Source organism: Haliaeetus albicilla, chromosome 13, assembly GCF_947461875.1.
Source record: "Haliaeetus albicilla chromosome 13, bHalAlb1.1, whole genome shotgun sequence".
NCBI lineage: Eukaryota > Metazoa > Chordata > Aves > Accipitriformes > Accipitridae > Haliaeetus > Haliaeetus albicilla.
In genome coordinates this window covers 10,253,193-10,275,637 of record NC_091495.1, presented here as the reverse complement: position 1 = coordinate 10,275,637, position 22,445 = coordinate 10,253,193, and the positions used below count along the sequence as shown (strand labels likewise).

General features: G+C 35.0%; 1 protein-coding gene across 1 annotated transcript in view; it reads right to left on the bottom strand.

Annotated features, from left to right (window-relative positions):
* The window catches only part of GPATCH2 (G-patch domain containing 2), a 131,001-nt gene that overhangs the window by 13,972 nt on the left and 94,584 nt on the right, over window positions 1-22,445 (bottom strand). The window contains exons 8-9 of the mRNA XM_069800114.1: window positions 20,512-20,582; window positions 2,903-2,985 (exon numbers count right to left, since the gene is read on the bottom strand). Coding sequence (XP_069656215.1) covers window positions 2,903-2,985; window positions 20,512-20,582 — 154 coding nt within the window. The remainder of the gene's footprint in view (window positions 1-2,902; window positions 2,986-20,511; window positions 20,583-22,445) is intronic.

Here is a 22,445-nt window from a genome sequence, read left to right as displayed (position 1 = left end):
AGGTAGTCAGAGAGGGCATAAAGTCATTGAGAATGACCTGGTCCCAAATCTGACTAGAATCACTGAAATAATATTGGTTTCACGGAAGAAGCTGTGCAAAAAACTAGGTATTTATAATGTACAACACCTAATTCTTAAAAGAAATCATAGGAAGTAAACAATTTTTATTAGTATCTTTTTTTAGTTGATAAACTAATTAACTGTCCAGGTTCAGTAACACACAGATGGGGCTATATCAAGCATCCACAAACCAGAAAATTTATCTTAGTAAAAAAGGCAGAATAGGACACTCCTGTCTCAGTACTGTCAGCTCCTAACAATCCATATGTATATTATCTCCCATTTTCTTCACTGCTTTTCAACACAGCTTTTCTTCACCTTTACAAATGACATTTTTGAAACTATAAAATGCTCCATGCTGCTCAAACTTTCTTGCTTCAATAGCTTCTCATTGCTGTACAAGTAAGTCTACATCCTTTGTTACTAATATACACAAACCTATTGGTATGTGACTTTGACTCCAGGCTGAGAACAGGCTATAAATTTAGAAATCAATATCTAACTCTATCAATATTCATTTTACTTTTTCAATACAAAATACAAAGGTGAAAGAGCAGTAAATAAGCCGGAGTACTGAAATAAATTGGGTGTTCTTGTCACAATTAATAAAAGTTTAACCAATAACACTGCTTGCTACAGAAGTCTCTGGCTTTGTAAGGTGTCTGAAAGTAGCAGGTGCTACCCTTGTGAGACTCAAAACCAGAGAACGTGTTTCGGTACTTCACTGGGATCACCAGTCATTCTCTTCAGTACTACTGAACCTAAACATATAAATGGCCATTTTCAACACTGTGCATAGTGCTACGAGAATTAATTTACCAATGTAATTTATTCAAAAAATGCAGACAAGAATTTTGAAAATACTTTTTTCAATGGATTGGCTCATATTAGGTGAAACTTTGCTAATTTGCAGCATATATAGCTCAAGGAAACGTTTGCAGTTAATGACTCATTTACAGACAGCCTTTCAGGTTTCACTATGATGTTAAATATGGACAGTTATTAGCAGAATGCTTCTTTTCATTTCCAACTTTTGTTCATAAGAATATAAAAATTTGCCCTTTCTTTCGTTCAAGAAAAAAGTTTACAAATTATCCTACATAAAATCTAGTCCTTCTGTTCCTATATCTTAGCTAACTAAAACTACTGAAGGAAGAATAATCAAATAGTGATCTTTCATTTTAATCCAAATTTCCAAATGTATTTCCTTTCTAAAAGGAAACTCTTTCTTTCATAAGATGGTATGAAATACCGACAAACAAACAAGGCCTGTGATGGATAAATAATTTATCTGTATGAAGGTGAGCCTTTGAGACAACTGTAATAATTTATAAAATGTTATACATTACCTACACATATGTACTCAAAGTTTACCAAACTTTCTATTTGCTTAAAAATTTGCAATGATTAAATGCAGAAAAAAACTTTTATACAACCACAGAAAAATTTCTCAGTCGTCCTGCTCAGAACAAAATTGAAAAGTTTACCTTGAAACACACATTAGTTAAAAGGTATCTCATATGATACCTTTATCCACCGTTATTCTCTGTCTCTCTCCATGTAAACGTAAATTTTGGGAGCAAAACAATCTCTAAAATTGTGAATATATAGATACGTAACATTGAATGACCACATAATATATTTGCCTTAGTATCAAAATATTGGCTTTGCAAAGTTAGTCAGAAGAGCCAGCTTGTAAAATAAAATACTGAACACGGAAAGCCAAAGGTAAAATGAGTAATAAAATTAATTTCATGATACTTCATACCCTCTCAGTACAAAATGACATCGTCTAGTACTTGAAAGTTGTGAAGTGAAAATCACCTTGTAGAAATAATTATATTATTCTCTCTTCAGCCATTAAGTATTTTTCTTTCTCACTTCACATATGTTCAGAGTCTTAGAAGCTGACCCACACATTCTCTTTTTCCATACTGCTGCCACTAAGGTGCTTTTATAACATTTTTAATATTATTCTTGGTCTGTTTCTGCCACTGAGGTTTGAAACAAAGAAGTTTCAGGAGGGGGAATTCACTCAGAATACAAATATTAGGCTTCTCTAAAGATATCTATTTAGAATATATTTGAAGAACTGTATGTGTTGCATGTGTTGCTATAGTAATTGATATATGACTAGGACATGCAATCCAGATTTCCATATTAGCAATATATAAAAAGCCTCAGACAGGCACACACACACAATCTAATCCTTCCAGTACGCACATATATAATTAATACAACAAACTGATGAGAGTCCTATAAATCACTGCTAAGTATTGAAAAAGTCATTTCACAGCTGTGACATCAGCAAAATGCATCCAATGGTTGTGACCTCGCATCTGTAAAAATCTTTCAGAAATGTGCTTGCAAGTGCTTCTTATTTAATGTACAGCACTAATTTTAAGGCTGTGAAACACTGCTTTATCTCCACATTTTCAATTGTTTGCCCAAGAATTCACATCCTATCTTTATTGTGCAGGGTATTTATAGTATTCATATGCATTCCTCACAGAAAAAAGATACCTCATGTCTTCTACCTTGTAACGCTTGAAGCATAAGCAGTAATCTTTACTGTCTATGATTCTCAGTATATGAAAAAAGATTTATTCTCTTTAAAGAAGTGCCGTGCTACAAAGGACTAGAAATTGGAAATGTCTGAGGGAGAATTAAGAGAGCCTATTTATTTCTTAATCTCTATTAATAAATAAGGATAGGACATATCTGAAGTTATATGGGAAGTCACTGAATTTATCAAGCATTTTCCCAGGTCACTGACCTACTGCTTTGTATTTAGAGATTTAACATCTTGTGTTTTGTGTTCTGTCCCAGGGAAATTGGTTACCTGTGGGTCCTGGCAGGGGAGCAGCTTTCCTTCTCCGTTTGATGTCTCCCATGCACAATGATCCTAAATGTACACTGGTTTGCCTGCAAGTAATTATAGGAGAAAACTATTAACAAAGGAGGAAAACCGCCACATAAGTACACAGCTTGTATAATCTGAACCTATATCAAAACATTCTCAACCAAGATGAAGCTGCACAGTGAAGCCACCAATCTTGTTTATATCGAAGCATAATTATGTTTGTTGACAAGCGCTCAGTATCTAAATGCAGCATCATAAATTGTTACTGGAATGAATAATATAAAGGGAATGCTTTTTAATTTTCAAAACTGGCAATCTTTCTAGCTCAACATAAAACAAACCCACTATTGCTCCTGACAGGAAAATAGCTAAGATTAATTATCTAAAGAGATCACAATAGTGTTGGTAGGTTATCAATTGGCTAGTAACGCCTGACTGTCAGGACAACATTTATTACATGAAAAGTATTATCAATTTTTTTAAGGTAAGATGAAGAATGAATGAGAAAACATGAAACAGTAAACTCCTCAAAGGTGCATGAAATAAACTTGTAGCACAGCAATTTGTCCTCTTCTAATTCACCAGCAAGTTGTGAGAATGAGAACATGGAAGCATACTATCTGGTATACTCATTAAACAATTACGAGCTTACACTTGGGGACTGGAAAATTGGTGGAGTTGCAGAGGATGGCAAACAAGCAAATCTTATTGCATTAAAGCCAGCTATTAGAAACCAGGTACCACAGAAAAGGGTAAATTTGGAATTTCCAAATATTGAATTTTGGGATATAACCTTAAAGGACAACTATAGTTATTATTTTTCTTAAAGTAATGTACAGGGCCTGTAGAATGGAATATATGTAGCTGTCATTTTTTTTGGAAAGAACTAGAACAGAAGGGGGGAAAATGCAGTAATTTCTAAACTCCACAATTTTAATATGTCTCCATAACTGTTACTGAGAACTGTGATTCTTACCACAGAAGTATAGTGTATTTTGACAAAATTATGAGCTGAAAATTGCGCCTGACAGTCTACTGTAGCATAGTAACACTCTGTCACTCACGGGATCTGGTTTCAGTGTGGATATATGACTTATCCTTTACTGCATTTATAAACTTTTTAAAGCTATGCTGCTTCTAAATGAATAACAAATGGCCATATAATGTTGAGAGACCTCAGATCTGCTCAATAATGTAAAAGAGTGACAACAACAGCTTGATGAAAAATATGACAACGTACAATCCTCTACATACTTCTTCTAAAAAGTTACAGTAAATTAACAAGTACCACAGTGCTTTTATTTAAATAGTAAAATATTCCAAGAAATTTAAGTCTCACACAGAAGTACACTCTAGCTTCACCTAGTGAACCCCTGTTTCAACACTTATTTAATTCTCTTCGTTTTACAACAGACGTTTTCCTTGCAATTCTTCTAAGTTGAAATTGTGTCCTATTTTAACATCCAGAAATGGAACACAGTTGAACTAGTATATTAACGTTGTGATAAATTTCATTTTTAAACTTAGAAAGAAATCAAGATGTGCAACCCTTTCATAATTGATTGTATAATAAAGAAAATTAACATTTAAATACAATATGGGGAAACAATTATTAGAAAAAAAATAAGGGATGTTTAATCATCAATACATCAATATTTAACATTGATATTAAACATGCAGAATAAGTTGTGTGGTAAATTATATGTTAAACAGTGTGCAACGCTCAGTTTTCTCTTCTGAATGAAAAAGGGAGAAAGTCTCCAGGAATACAAGTAGGATGAAAGATAAAAATTAATAAAGTCAGGCAATTGAACCTGAAGACCTGAGCCACAGCAGTAACAGCTAGCAGCGTTTGAGTTATTCTACCCAGAATTGATTATCTGTTACACTACATTGAGATATCTAGATTATTGATCTGTAAGATTATGGTACTGGGGTCTCCCCACTTTTCCTCCAGGCACACGGAATGGAGTTGCAACAAATAACACTAAGTAAGGACTACTTTGTTATTGTTGTCACCCTTCATGTAGAACATAGCAGTTACTTTTTAATTTAAAATCAATGAACGTCTGAAAGGCAGCCTTGTTCCTTCAGCATAAATGAATCATTTGCCTTTGCCGAGCACAACAACCCGATCACCAGCCAAGGTGAGTGTGGGTATTTCTTTGTTGTTGTCGAAAATTCTGTACACCACAAATAAATAACAATATGCTAGAGCACCAATTAAGCTTTGTCAAACCCAGTTTTATGGCCACTAACATCAAACATTAAGCTAACTCGTGATTCTAAAGCATCATTTGCTTTCGCCAGGTCTTAACATTTGATATGCACTGTCAATGTAGATCACAGCAAAACAAAAAGCTTTTTTTTTTTTTTTTGTTAAGAGGAAGAGACAAAAACTGTCACTGCCCTGGAACTGGCAGGTTAGACAAAATGAGGTATTATTCTGAAGCTGCACAGTACATTTTGAAATGCTTGTAATGGAGGTATTATAATATTATAAAGTAGGGAGAACTCTGACCCTCAATCAGGCTAAGTTCAGCATTATGTTTCTTAGCATTAAATCAGAAGAGCGTGGATTACAGAAAGGAAGAAAGCTATTTGCCTGACTTCTCTCTACTTACCCCTAGCTTGCTTCCAGCTATCATTTATAAATAGTGCTCTGGAGGGAAGCTAGGCATTTTATTAGGGAAAAAATAAAACTTGTTAAGACCACCTTGCCTGAAAACTTGGCTTTTGACGTGCTGGTGACAGGGACTGGAGCAAGCAGTGTCAAATGGAATAATTTTTAAGGAAAGACAACAAGAACTTGTCGCCTCATTGTATGCATTTACAAATAGAGGCTTTTCAGAGTATTAGGCCTAGTTAAAGCTGCCCTCTGGATAAAAAGTGTTCCCAAGCAGCCTCAGACAAGCTTGGGAGACAAACAGATGTGACTATGGTCCCTGGCGTTTGGCAAGAACACTCACTGTCAATAAGAAAAATATGAGCATGGACAGGGCATCAGCTGCACCGCGGCCGAGCAGGCCTGCAAGTGTCACAGCAGCGGCAAAGTTGTGGCAGAGGGAAATAAGAGGGCTGCAAAAGCCAGGCTGGTGTGAACTTGCACTAGCACGCCAAGAATTTTGTTGTTATTGTTGTTGTGCCATGCCTCGACGTATTAAACAAAAACATTGGAAAAGCCGCTGTCAATTTTTATTCATTTTTCATCTTGCGCACGGTGTTTAGATTCTCCTTTCTATGTGGTAAATAAGAGCCACAAAAATGAAGACAGACTGGGAAGGTAGTAACAACAAAAAAGCTACTGAAATAATAAATAATAAACACAATAAAAAATAGTTTTTATACAGCAAATACTTTTATAGAAGCAATGACATGTAAAGCAATTCACAAGCATCCATGCATTCTTGTGACAAACACTCACTCTGACAGAAATTTCGCTATCTCCTTCTTAAATAGTTGCAGTCTCCCTATCATTTCTTTTTTCATCGTAATTGTCCTTACTATGCTAGCACGCCTAGAATTGTCTCTCTAAGCTCCCCAAACATTTCTATCCGTGCCTACTCAACACAACTTCTTTTTCTGTAATTTTCATAGCTCAATAAGCAAATATTTTTGATGAGTGCCTTTTCTACAGTTACACATGTTCACCTCTCCAAGACATTTGTAATAGGCTATGTCAGATTTTTATCTACCCTGACCTTTGCAGCCAATGGACCATTTGGTTACATTCCCCAAATAAACATTTTGTTCTATGGGGGAACCTACAGCTGCACTGCTTTAATTGCAATCCACCTTCTCAGCAACCAAGCACACAAAGCGGTTCTTAACTCACTAGTAGGTATCACCTTTGTCGCTATCAGAGTTCTAGGTTCACCAGTCCAGTCACTGAGAAGGATAATACAGTAAAACGGGTGTAGGACAACAGATACTCCTGAACATGAGTTCTAGCTCTCTGGTTTATTAGATGTTTCTGTAATCACTATCATCCCATGTGTAAACAAAAACAAACCAAACCCCCAAACCCCACCAAAATGCAAAAATCCCCTTTCTCCCCAAATTAAAAAATGCTATTCAAATTCAGTAATTATTCCACAGACTCTTCAGAGAGATGCAATGAAGACAGTCTTATATAGCAGATAGCTTCATACGTGCTAGTACAACGGTCTAAACTAGCGAGGCCGTCATCTCACTTGGGGGAACTCTGGGTACTAGTGTATTAAATACAAAATGTTTGCAGGTTTATTTTATATGTCTCATTGTAACAACATGTCTGTTCATCACTTTACTTTGCCCGTCTGCCGTTAGCAGCTGTCACTTTCCTTGCAAGCTGCAATGCTTTATTTGATATCAGTGCAGTTGCTTTTGTTGGTGCACTGTAATTGTGCCGACGGTTACAACATCATCGAAGGCAAACTTAATTTTGTCCTTTAGTATATTTACTGTCAAACCACTTAGCAGATGACACTACGACATTGCTAAGATTGCTTGTAAGTAATGGAGGTGATGGTTTTATGTTCTGTTTGTGTCAAAAATGCATAAAAGTACTGATTACTAACAAGGGCAGATGTGGAAGAGTGTGTGTTTTTTGTTTAACACTATTAAATTTCTGTACTCTAACTTGGAAAATCCTATGCAGCATATTGTTGTGATGTAATAATGTTTTCAAGAACACTGATTTCTATTTTACAATTGGATGACTTGGTAATGATCAATACTTGCCTATCCATTATATTCCAATTAGCATCTCTCTCACCTGAGGAACAAATCCACAGCAAATAGTGACACACCATTCTGCCACAGTATCCACGCATTCCTGCAGATGGCTGTAGAACTCTTTAAGTTTATCACCACTGAATGCTTCAGCTAATGAAGAGGCTTGATAAAAGTTTGTAAGCGAACTCCTTTCACAAGAGATTACAATAAGGCAAGAGTTGACTGGTTTGCATTTTAGAAGGGACTTGAGAGATTATTTTGAAGGGGAAATGTAACTGAAACTGTCAGTTCTCAGTCTTAAAATATAGATATGAAATAGATATGAATATGGATATGACTGAAGAGAGAATGCAGTGAGGACCATGACTCACTTTAAGCTTGAAATGACTGGACAATTTCTTATAAACTGAAACTGAGTAGGGAGTGCATGAAGCAATGTTCACAGCAGCAGTTAAAAATGAAAAAAAAGTAACTCAGCTGCATAACAGAGAAGCAAGCTAATAAAATGATTAAAAAAACCAGAATGTGTGGAACAGCTCAACTTTATAAAATCAAAGAATAATCCGAGCAAACCTCCCACTATTTAAGTACCTTTTACATAAAAATACCACAGAAATGGTTCTCACATCCTCACACAGAATGGACCTGTAGTACAGGTTATCTCATTTATTACATGGCTTAAAATGCAGACACTGCTGTATCTGGTGGCCAACGGAACTGCATCCATTAGCACTGCTTAAATAAGAGAGTTTGGGTGAACTTGAACTCTTACTGTACCTTTCTAAATCTATACAAGTGGCAGACAATGGCTTCAAGTCCATGGAACAGTTTATGATCAGTTTAGAGGTAAACACCATTAAAAACCTGTTATATATGTATTTCTAAATGTCCCATCACCCTATTAGTTAATTAGGTAAGATGAACACAAAACTCTACACTTCCATTTCACTGAGTCTCCAGAAGCATGGACTTACTCGAAGGGTATCACATCAAATACAAGTACGAAGCAATTGGTGCTGTAAATTTGGGAAGACTATTCTGTATTATCTAGGTATAATGAATACTTCTAATCTTTGCCTCTGGCATGTATCTCAATATAACCACAGAAAAGATGCACGCTGATTTGACAATATTACACTGAAATATGCAAAGTATGTTTGTTTTTGAGGAAAAATATATGAAAAGCAATGGCTCGGGAATTTTATACGGAAAGATTTCCTCTTTCCCTTGTAGCACACAGCTTGGCCAAAACATGGACACAGCCTCTGGTCTCCATTTGAATACTCAGAGAAGAGTAACACATGTAGTAATGCATGTGCCCCATGGACAATTAGAGAGGGATGGCACCTTGTGCATTCTGAAGAAGGTACTCACACTCTTTCACTCTAAAATATGCATAGTGCATGTGCACTTCCAGTAGATGCACAGGACACCACTTTGAGGTCAACATTCCTGGGGAGTAGGTGAAGACAGATAACAGTGAACAAAACAGCTGCTTCAACAATGAAGATTTGGACTCCGCATCTTAGTATTATGGTATAGGGCAATCTTAACAAAACATTGCTGGATTGTTTTTTAAGAACATTTGAGATAAACCTTACTCAGTACAAATTTACCCAGCTTTAGGTCAAATCAATGTCTGAAATCTATTTTGTTATTTGTTACAGAAACACATCACATGCATGTGTGCCTGCTGGCAACCTTGGCATTCAGTATATTAAATGCCAGAACACTCATCAGAGGCTACACCAAAGCTGCATTCTTGGTGAACATTTCCTCACCTGAGCCTTTTTTCCAGAAAAAAATATACTTTTGATAATGGGACACTGAGATCGTATGCTCAGGCTGTACATAGGGTCTCCCTCTACTTCCATCAAATCCTCTCAGTGAATTAGAAGAATTTCATGGCTTTTATGGAACCTGTGAAAGCAGCATTGGTGATACACAGTATCAGAAGACAAGATTCCTGGAAATTAGAAACTTAAAAATCTCTTTCTCTAGTTTGCTTTTGTTTCTAATGTGTGAAATAGTTCATAAATACTCCCTCATGCTAACTTTCTGCAGGCTGTGGAAAGAACCACCCTCATCCCATCCAGCACTGGAGTGTTGACAGTATTAAAAGGATTTCTCTCTTGGCTAGGAGTGGTAGACCAGTACTGCTGCAAATTAGTCTTGTCGACCAAAACACGTTAAAAGTTTTTACAGAAAATTTTCCTTCAGTGCTAAAGAACTGGCAATATAATAATGAAATACAGTGCATATGCAGCATATGTATTAATTTTTAATGCTTATGAAGATGAATACGCATTTCTTCTTGGTATCGCTTTTCTCAGACACCATTCAGGTGAAATCAGTTCCACACTTGATTCCTCCACATCCTTTACAAACAGTAAAGCTTTTCTTCAGACTTGTCTAAAGAATGACATCATCTATACAACAGATTGCTTCATCTGCCTCCACAACTGCAAAAACCATTACATTGACCAGAAGAGCTATGCACTTTATTTTCCTTTTATTAAATCTTAAACAGATGTGATAAAACCATGCAGCTCTATCGAACTCCTTTCATACTATGCCAATCTGTTCACAACATAACTTTAAACATAAGGGTGACATACCTGTATTATTGAAAGTCCTAGTGCAACCCTATTTTGAGAAGAATACAATCTTCCCCTGGCCCCATCAGATTACCTCATCATCTAATACTATATCCTAATATGTTCCTTTCTGTTATCTTTTTCAGCACTTTCAAGTCTCACTCAGACACAGCAGTCGTCCAAAATTTACCTGAACTCTACAAATCTACAGATTCAACTCCACTCTGGCATAATTTGAGCAAACACAATGGAAAATAAAAACTTACATGACTACATATGTTTTGACACCCAATCTCAAGTCACTTATGTAATTTATTTGTGAACTGAGTCTCTAAAAAAAAAAAAATTCTGCAGTAGAGGCCTACTGCCCTCAGAAAGGATAATGCATTGTTTTTTCTTGTTTCTAATTAGTAATTTAAGCATATGTTCAGCATTTAACTCTAAATGTTTGCCTTTTCCCTAAGCTCTAAGACAGCTGTCCAAGATGTGAATGCCAGAAAACATTTAAATATCAACATCTGTTGAATTATGTTAATTTAGTGTAATATAATTGGGCATGAGTTGGAATTGATCAAAAGTATATGAATTACACAAAGGCAAATCCAAACCAATATCTTGGTGTACAAACAAGTCACCAAGGAACACTGAGGGAATAAAACCAAAAAATCCACTTCTGTTAAAAATGAAACAGCTAAAACTTAGTTTTTTTCAACAAATGCCATGATTTTACATTTTCAAGACAGGACATGAGTATTTATAATCATTCAGAATATAAATTTAATATTCATTGATAATATTTCTATATATTTTGACAGCAAGTTCCATTATTGTTTTGTGTCAAGCAACACCTGATAAAAACAATGCTCATATTTGTGTAATGGTGAAACATAGTTAGAAAATAGGCTGCAGTAATAGAATGCCATCCTGTTACAGGACAATATTGTTTCACAAATTCTAAAGCAAATATTCTTTGGTTTCTTCTTCATCTTGCGACAACATTGTTGGTATCCAAGAGATATGGGCCCCGATCCAGCTATGAAGTGATTTGGAAAATATCATTATGACTTGAGCAGTAACCATGGGCTTAAACAGATACTTCAACAGAAGGACTTGACAGCTTACTCAGTGACACTATTTCTTCCAGATATTTCTGGATACATATTTGTTTACTAAGTATGATAGTCACTAAATAAACTTAGTGCAGGACAAATGTATTTTGTTGAAAAGACTTTAAAAAACACATCTTAAAGTTCTGGATTACACTTATACAGAGTTAGGTTGAATTATTGCAAACATTAGCATCACATTCAAAATCCTTTGCTTTTAAAACAGGTATAGAAGAAGAAGCAACACTAAAAATCCAAATATCTAATATAGTAGCTCAAAAATGGAAGGAGGAAAATGTCCTATCAGGTTGGAAGCACTCAACACTCTGCCTGTATGCCAATTTCTTTCTTTACCTCTGTGCTGGGAAGGTGAGCAAGCATGGCTAACCGGAAGGAATTTAGTTCAGTATGAGACCAATAATTCAATTAATGTAGGTAAAGAGCCAGCACAATGTAACGATTTTTAACCAGTCATTCAGACCTAGACCTGGACCAGTGATCCAGAAGCTTTTTGTCATATTACATCCATCGTGGTCAGTCCTTAACCTACTGTCTTCCAATCGGTTCCAAGAAAGTAAGTGCTCTGTAGCTGGACCCCAACATCATTCTCCTCCGTAGTCCCTTTCACTTCCCTATTTTTAATACTATGCTTGAGAAACAACTCTTCAAACAGTCTTATTGTCTGACCAAGATAGTACAGTTATAATCCAGTCAATCAGATAAACAAAGATATAATTGTATACAAGTTGGGATGGGGGGGGGTAAGTCATTAAAGCTGAGACTGAACATTAAGCAAATTATGCTTCTGAACACTCCGCACCTATTCCTCTCAGTAACTGTCATGCAACTCCATTGAGTACAAGGGGTCTGTGTGTGTAGGAGTGAATGCAAAATTTGACTTTCTAATAACAAAGGAGAGCAGGTAAGAGAAAGTTAAAGAAACATTGACTTTTTTTTTTTTGGTCCTTTTTAGTTTCAAAATTCTTTCATAGCAAAAACTTCACTTATGTCCTTCTGCTCTGTATTATTGACTAGCAATATCAAGACTTCTAAAAATATGTATATGAAGTAACAGAAGAATGGCAAAACTAATTGCAAAATCCAAAAATCATCAGGCTGAACAGTGTCTTTGCTTCCTTTTGGCTAGGACAGTTACTGAGTGTTAGTTTCCAGCTAGGCTGAAATTTAGTTACAATAAATGATCACAATTTAAAAATATCAACAAAGAAAATAAACATGAAAATTTTATGTAATTTGAAACGAACTACTGAAATTTTCTTCTAAACTCTTTTTCTCCTTACACAAACCCCACAGTGTGAATAGAAGTCAGTGTGTCTATGCCTCAGAATTTTAGTGAATGTGCACCACTGGATGCTGCTTTACGTATATGCGATTCAGGGATCCCTTCAAGATTAGTAGGAACTGGATGTAAAAATTGCACAAACAGTTTAATTTACAGTAAGAACAGCGAGAGGCAAACCAACCCTTCCTTCATGCATGGCTATTCATCCTTATGTTTGTGGTTTCATGTGCCTGTGTGGTGAACCAAATAGAGTAGATCCAAATTTCTCATGGCAGGGGAGATGCTGGGACAATTAAGTGGTGGAAAAACAGACTGCAAAATAACCTCTTTTGATTGCAATGCTGCTTAACAATAGTTAAACAGTTTGTGGAACTACAGTGCAAGCTACTGTGCATGGCTCCTGCTCAGACCTTAAACAGCAGGAAGGGTCTTCACACCTCTGAAGCCCAAATTAACTTTATCTTTATGCCATTAGCATTTTAACAGGTAAGATGAAACAAGCAAAGCTTGAGCTCTGGAGCACGAGCTCGAGCAGAAGAAGAGAGAGAGTGTCTAATGCAGTTGAGTGTGAGAAACAAGCATACCATGTGCTAAAATTCGGGTACTGGAAAGTGAGAAATTTGTTATCAATTCATTCAGGGGAAAATTCAATCCAGATGGTACATCAGGAGGATCAGAAGTACACGATTTCTAGAGGCTATCTGATTTTTTGTTATAGATATTTTTTAAAGTCAGGCCTTACTGACTTCCTGTTAGTTAACATACTCATGTGTACCTGGAATTCAATTTTAAATGTCAAATTTTCAGTATAATTTAGCACCTTATTTCTGTACAATATTATAAAGTAGATTAGATTTTATTGCAATAACAACGAAATTTGTCTTGTGGTTTTGTACTTAATTAGTTTTGCATTAAAGATGCAATGAAACTGCTCAGATCACACGGAATGATGTATTTTCAAAACAGAGCACTGTCTCTTCAAAATTTCTGCTACTTCTGCAAATGTTCTCATTATGGAAGTTGAGTTAAAATATGATACTTTTAAGACACTTAGTGACTAATGTTCATTTAATCAATGGATACTTTAAATCTATCCATGAAGCAGTACCGAGGCTTGAAGATTTCCATAAAATTAAAGCATCACACACTGGCTACATTTTGAAATAACAATCAAACTGTCATCGCCCCGTCCGCCTCTCCCAAATAAAAATCTTTTTGGGACTTGAAAAATAAGGCCATAGTATAGAAAACTCAATCAGGAATTGCTCTCTTCCAAAATGGCACCATCTTTTATTCCTCCTGGAGAAGAAAAATACCAAACTGATGGAATAATGTTGTCCCCGAGGGTGACAGCAAGGGAGGAAAGCAATGTGTCCTCAAACATTCACATAATTTAATCTGGAACTGCAAATATTATTAAGCACCAATCATAACAGTACAGTTACTGCTTCATGGCACTCCGAAGAGGAGATAAAACTGCTTAGTTGTTAATTTCTAATGATGTAAACACATTTGGATTTTAATGTTATATCTGAATCTCCTGCATTATTAGCTCTGGGGTTACAAGATATTAACTTACTACCTTTAATAATTTTACACTTGAATTAAAAGGTGTGTTTAAACATTACTTTCTTTTAAAGTATTTTTGTTGAGAATATGTGTTCATGCAATCTCAGAAGTGAATCACCTAGTAAAATAGCTATGCATTCCTTAGCTTTACTGCAGTGTAAGTATGTGCATGTTTTCACGTATAATTTTCAAAAACTGCATGAATTTACCTCCTCTGGTATTGTAATTTCATTCCACAAAAGCCACATTAAACAATTACAGTTCTTGTAATTAACCAGTAGTCTAATGTACAGTTTTCTTATCCCAATCCATTAACAGCTGCTCAAAAAATGTAGTAATTAATGGTTTCATTTATTTTTGGCAAACCTGCAACTCGACAAATAGTTTTGTATCTGCTGCAAATTAGGACTCTTTCCCAAACGACAGATGACACGGTGGGAAAGAGGGAGCAGACAGAATCCTTGCACATCTTTGTCTCTTTAGAAGATCAAATAAAGAGCAGCTGTAATACTATTTGTCACATCTGTGTAAAAAAGTACCATGATCCATATCATCAGATGAAAATGAACAAATGCTGTACAAATGTACAAATAGGGGTTTCCCTTGTATTTCTAACCAAAGCAATAATACACTTTTGAAAAGCTCTCATCAGGTTTGGTGTCATTTTTCTCTTAGGAGCTTTCTTTAAATACTGATTCATAGAGAATACTGTTAGCTACAAAAAGTGAAAATACTTGAGAGTAATCCTCTTATACCGACACAAGGCACATATTTGAACTGGATTGAGAACAACTAGAGAAAGGAGGGAAAGAGAGAGTTGCAGAAAGCATGGGGAAGTTACGACTAATGTTCTGGGTTTTTATTGACATTTACCACCATTTAGTAGCATCTGACATACTTCCTTTACATAACTCTTCTTGTACTACTTCCAGAGTCTGCTTTCCTGAATGTCTCCTCCACATGTGTAAAGACTCGTATTTGAATCTGTGCTGTTCACCACGGCCGGACAAGACTTCAAAGACTTCTTGCCAGCTCAAAATAGAGCAGCAACAGGTGATCACTGGATGACTGGCACACAGTCCTCCTGTCATGTTATAGTAATGGATGAGTCGGTGGCTCCTGCTGATTTTTAAAGAAATATCAAGGTACTACCTCCACCTCAAGGTATGGTCTACTTTGCAGCCGCAAGAAGTGGCTAGTTAGTTGATAATAAGCTGCTGCTACATTGACTGTTAACACAGGATCTGTTAGCTAGCTGAATCCTAACTTGTCTCATTCTGCTCCACCATAAAATCCCTTTTATGAGTATGACTTAGCCTTCTTTCAAGCCAGGACTGAACTGCATAAGAATTACAAATAGCTTTTTTTTCTTTTAAATGTCTCTGGGGGAGCATTTGAGTGTGAAAAGCCAACAGAGAATTATCAAGATACGACCAAAACAAAATTGGTAAGCGGTGAAAATTTGGGGACTATTCTCTTTTCAGTTTCTCAATTCTTGCATGTGTCATAAATTCTACTTATAGTACAGTAAGAAAAAATAAATATGTAGATAAAATAATTAATGATACCTAGTGGAAGGTATCCCTGCCCATGGCAGGGGGGTTAGAACTAGGTGATCTTTAAGGGCAACTTCCAACCCAACCCATGCTATGATTCTATGATTAACAAGAACACACTGTAAAAGAAATATGACACAAGACCATTATGTATAGTAAAGGAAATAATTAAACAAGTTTATCTTATTCAGTAGTCTGCTGTTTTCCCAATCTGCAATTCTGTTGCTTCTAGATTACAGCACAAATTAACTGGTTATGGCATCGACTGTATGACCAAAGGCAAAATATTAAGTTGCTTAAGTATTCTGGTTATTTTTTTCAAATGAGGATGAAAGTACTTCCTAATTTCATAAGGGTATTGTGAGGATAAATACATTAAATATTAAGAGACAGGCAGACATTGTATGATGGAGGTCCCCCATATATTTAACAATATAATCACACGTTCAAAATCATGTTCCAGCAGCTCAGCAAAATACCGTTCAACACTGTCTCCATTGCTGACCAAAGGAATCTCTTAGCCCTGGGGAATCATCTTTAGGTAGAACTTGTTTTTGTAAATTTTTACAAAGGTGACTTAAGAAAATGCGTTTTACCTCACGACAGGAGCAGGCAAACAATGAGCGCATGATCAGCTATGGCAGTTCAGCTGCCAAGCAGCAACTTGTTAACTCACCATAACTCAATCATGTTCAATTGTTTGCCCACAGCCTCAGGCTACAGACAGACATTTGGTCTGCTAACAACTGTGCCAGATGAAGACATTACTATCCCAAGCTATTTGTTATCACACATCTGCTGGAGATTATCATCTCCACAACTCTGCCGGAGGAAGAAATCATGTGAGCACCTCCTAATATGGTTTGTTACAAAACCAGCCAATTTAATTTAAATAGGTGAGTTGAGCTAACCAGGCTAGTTTTGTCCAAAGCATATTAAAAAATGCAGACAAAAAGACTTCTTTACTGGTAAAAGAGTAGAGGATGAAAACAAGCAGCTGGAAGAATTAACACCTTTAAGCAGTATAGCTGGATTGGGGAGGGGACTATTCCTGTCCTAATGCAGAGAGATAATGTAAACAGAGAACTTTTTCAAGGCTATACAGGAGGAAACAAATGTAGCTTCTAAACCAGTATTATTTAGTACTGTTCATATAATTTAAATAATTAATGGGAAAACTACATATTTGTAGATTAAAGCGTATCTGTAAAGGTAGCATAAATATATATATATATATTTAAATGTGTCAAATACAGAAGGTCATGTGTTGAACTGTATCAGCATAATATAATCTATCCAGGTTCTAAGTTTTGTGGTGCACGACTGTGCCCCCTCCTTAACATTTGGTTCTTCAATAGCCATATCAACAGCTCTCAACAAACTAATTATCTTGCCACTAGTAAAAGTTCCTGTCAGTTTGTATAGGATTGGCTCATTATTATTAATTTTGACAAAACAAACCTAATACAAGCAACCCAGTACAGTAAAACCCACCCAGAAAGTATCAGTATTATTCCACCATGAAAAGACAGCTGCAGACCAGTGCCGTGCTTAGAGCTCCACACCTTTCTGGTGTATTTACAGAGTAAATTATTCCACAAGTGACTGATCTAATGTAATACGGGTATTTACATATTGTCTACATGCTGAGACAAGAACTGTGTTCAGTCATCCAAAAGGGGTAAGGAAAGTCAAGGCAAGCATAGAAAAATGTGTGTGTATACACATATCTCGCATACATATGAAAAACAGAAGAAAGGTCTTCCAAAACAGCAAACAAAGATAGTCCCACAACAAGAAACACAGTTGTGTGAAAACTATACAAAGAAAGACCCAGAGAAATTCTGTCTTGCAATAAAAGCAGATTAAACTGTATTCTGGATAAGTACAACATTTTCATAGAATGTCCAATACTTACCCACTGCTGCTGTTCTATCACCACATATCGCAACAAACAGTAAGACAATATAAGGTCACAGCCATTACTTTTTGTATGCCTCTTTTTAAAGGGGTTACCCATCTGAATTATCTTGATGTGTCAAACTGCAATAGTTTAACATATGCAAGAACTAATTTAGAGTAAATTTGAGAACGCTGCAGACTTTCAGGTGTGAGTAAACACTTGCATTCAACAGAAGATTTAACTGCATATGCACTTAGTACACTGAAATAATGAAAGATTTACTATAATGTTACTTAATTTGGTAACTTAATCTTGTGACATTTGATTGGTATCACTGTAGTTTAGTGGTTTTTAAAGTATTTGGGCACATGCAAAAATCTAAATGACAGATTTTCATTTTAAGATTTCATACACAGTAATGAAGATGCATATTTGCAGCTAAGGTGATGTTCACCATTTTACTAACTGTGAACAATATTTGCTACTAAAACTGTAATTTCTATAGGCACCTTGTTAAGCAGAAACATTCTCCTTCTCTGTATTGTCTGGTGAAACTAAGATTAACCCTTTCGGTAGAATTGATAATTTAAAATTAAGTCATAACAAAATCAGCCTTCAGTATTAACCACAGATAAATCTGACATATGTCAATACGCACTATGAATTTAATTTGTAAGGAACAGAATACCAGAGAATTTTCTTGAATCAAACGAGGATAGGTACTATGAACATTTGAGGAGATGAACTATGTAATTGTCATGTATTGTTCCTATATATCTGAATTTCAATCTCTATTTTGGTTGTTACAGCTTTTGATAAAAAGCAAAATTTTAGGTTATAGAACACTTAAACTATAGGAAGAAAGTAGTCACCAGACATGCTATTGGCCTGAGAGAAAAAACATTTGCACATAGTGCAAATTAAATTCTTATTTTCAGCAGGTAAACTGTAGCAAGAATGCTAAAATATGTTCAATATGCGTCTTGTAAATAAGATGTATATGACTTGATATTCTAGGACAGCAGATGGCCTGTTAAAACTATCATTTTCATAGAAGTTTGAGAATTACTCTTCAAGTCACTTTAAAGAACTAACAGTAAAGTTTCTGTGGTAGGCAGAGAAAACAGTGGTTTTATGAAAAAGCACAAATAACTATTTTGAAATAACCTGACTCCATCTGGAGGAAAAAGCCTCTGAAAACAGAGATGATGGTACCAGGAGATGTTAGCAAGTGCCCTTGCTGTTTTTAAGGGTATTACAGTATGATAATGTACTGTGGATTTATGTACGTCATAATAATGGTTTATGTTAAGTTTTACTTTAATTTTACCGATATTTTACAGAACATGTCAGTCTTCAGGCTTGGATTTGCCACCTATTGCTTCTATGCAACCCTGCCAGATGTTTATTGGGATAACAGTCTACTAATGTACTGCTGACCAGACCTGAAGAGAGGTTGAAGATCACTTCAGGTGTTGAATGTCATTTTAAAAATCTCTATTCTAACCACTTCTGTAGGTAGCAATCACTTCACAAGAGTTTCACTGGTCAGAATAACAAACACATAAATTATGATTCTGAACTCCTCAGACACCATTTTACATTGCTACAGCATAAAAAAGATCCTAAAATGACTTGAAACATAATCTGTTTCTTACTGCTCACTTTATATCCACTTTATACTCCCAATTTCATGTAAGCAGCCTGATAGCAAGAGAGCATTTATGGTGATAATTCATATCTAAAGTGAACTAATTCTAAAATTCTGAGCAAAAAAAAAGATTTAACAAGTGCGCTTCCCAGAAAACGTATGCAGAAGTTTTCAATTTTTTTTTGCTTAACATAAAAGGTTTAATAGACAAAGATAACCACAATTTCTGAAGATGAATGACCAACACTTGCATAACAAATGTTTTAGAGCATGTAACGACAACTTGTATACAGTGAAATAGATTCATATTTAATATGCATATTTTTGAAAGAAATATTGGTGTCCCCTTCCAGGTATTCATCAAAGCAAGTATTTAACAATATTAAAAACTTATTTCAGGATGACCACATATACGCTAAAACACAAGTGACTCACTCAAAACCATAGTATTACATAATGATATAAATCTATTATAACTTTTTGAATAAAGTAATTTGATAGCACATTGTCATCTTTACAGAACTACATAAAAATTGTTTAAGGTGTTGTGCATAGCAAGGGAAACATTTCTGTAGTTTCTTGTTTTAAAAAATACTAGAATTAAAAGAATTATTTGGCAGAATAGATCCAGCAGGTAACATGTACATAAAAAACCCTCTAGGAACAGACTCCTAGACCAGTGCCTACCAGTTCAGTGTTGAATTTTTTGTCTTTTGAGGGAGAGGAAAGAAGCTGGAGGATAGAACTAGATTTGGTATTAGTAAGTCTTCACAATAAAATTTTTATTGTCAAAACATGATATAAATACAATTTAAGTGTTACAGTATTTGAGTTATCCTCTTGATTTCAAAAGCATGTATGCATAATGGTAATTTTATACATTTTCAGCACTCAACTTACATGCCAGAAGCACAAACCTTAGTTTGGCATCCATTTCATTCTGATGTTTACTAAAGAGATTAAGTTTGGTAAGTGTAGTTGGTTATAGTCAAGAATAAAGTCTAATATCCACATTTTAGGCAAAGATTATGCCATACAAAAGAAATTCTTCAAAGTAAATCACAAAGAACCAGAAGACCTCTGAAAATACCCCAAAAGAATGGTGTGATTACTTATATAAAAATTGGAGAGTTAGGAAATCAACAAATTCATAAACAGTATTAATGACAGCTGCAGCATTAACTTACCTGCTAGCTGTTTTTACAGAGCTGTTCTTCTTGTGTCCTCTCTCCGATCGGTTGTCTCGCAAGAGTTGAAGCTATTAAAAAAAGTGTTCAGAACAGTCTCACAAGCAATACCTTTATATGCTTTTTAGAAATGTTATCATGACAATGCCATTCTTTCCTGTCTTGAGTAATCTTTCAACAGCTTTCACCCATGACTCTAGAAGAGACTGACATCTAATAGAATTTTATAATAATTGCTAGTATTTTAAGATATATCCACCAATTTAAAATTCCTAAACAAATGAAAATGTAAAAATTAAACCATTCTCAAAGCATATTAGAAAGCCATGCAATTCACAATTTCACAATTAACTTATCTGTAAAATTTTGCAATTTTCACAATTTCAGTTTAAATTTTCAAAATGGTATAATGAAAATTGTTGGAGAACACTTAAATTACAAAAAACTATTGAGGTTGGCACTTGTATCTAAGCAGTTATGAAATAGTTACAAACTCTTCTAAGCCCCAGGAGTTTTTGTAATTTGAAAATTGCAGAATCAACAAACCCACAATATTAAAGCTTCCCATAATAGTGGGGAAGTAGGAATAATGAATGATTCATTTAAAACTGTCAAAAAGTTGCACTAAAGAAATTAAAACGACAGTATGAAAAATACAAATGTTTCTTGAAACTAATCATATATTGAAGAAAGTATAGAATGGAAGACTGTTTAGAAACAGACTACAGGTAAATAAATCTAATATTCACAGCAAACACATTTAAAAGTCCACTGGAAGTTAGGAAATTATGAACTTTATGACTTGGGCAACGACACCTTAATGTCGTACATGAGCATGGACTCCAAAAAATGACACCTACCTATAAAATTACACTTGATTAATTTTTCCCCAAAAAGTCTACAGCTTGCTTCTTATATAAGGAATGCTCCTTGTCATTTTAACTATCTAGTTCTCAGATGGAGTAAAATAGTGCAGTCTGGTTTTAAAAGGCAATCTGAAGGATACATAAACGTAAGGCACCCTATTCTGGTATATTTTTGCAAAATAATTTTTTCATTTTCTTAACATCAACAAATCAGAGCACTTACAATTCATATTTAAATGTAGCCACAATTTTTACCAGCATGGCATTCATATAATGTGTATCTATTTTATGATCAAGCTAAGAACAGTCTTACTGTTATCAATATTCTCTGGCTGATAAGTAAATGGTAGTTATAGCATGGACAAACAGATCATCTGCCAGACTTTAAATTTGGCTAGTTAATTAACTACTTGCGTTCTAACATAATAACTTCAACTCCAGAAATTAATTAAAAGAGAAAGTAGTAAACCCATACAACCAATAGTTATACACTATGGATCTTCAAAAATTTAGTGAGAATTTCATAAGCTGTCAAAATTGTCATTATTACATTGCCCCATCATTCTAATTTACTTGTCTAAAAAAAATAACCCATTATGTGCCAGTAGCACTTATATTATTTGATGACATTAGCTTTACTTCACAATTCATTAGTAATTAAGTTACAAAACCAGTGAACTTCAGATAAGCTCTGAAAACACAGCTTGTAGGAAATACGAAATAAACATGTAAAATTTAAGATTAATTCAAATATACTATTATCTGAGAACAATGAATTAATTTGTCATTATATACCAGCTATGCAGATATTTCTCACACTATGCTGAATGGATATTGCCAGTATGTATGATGTAGGTTAACGTATTTCTCAGCATGAAACTTTCCATACTGCTTTAAGCTTAGAATCTTTTAAAGAAGTAAACAGCACATCTTCAGTTAACTACCCTGTTATATGAAACAATCAATATATTAAAAAATCCAAGTAAAAAAAAAAAAAAAAAAATCACTCAACTCATTCTAACCTAGCAAATTTGACTACTTATAACATCAAAATTTCAAGAATAGGAT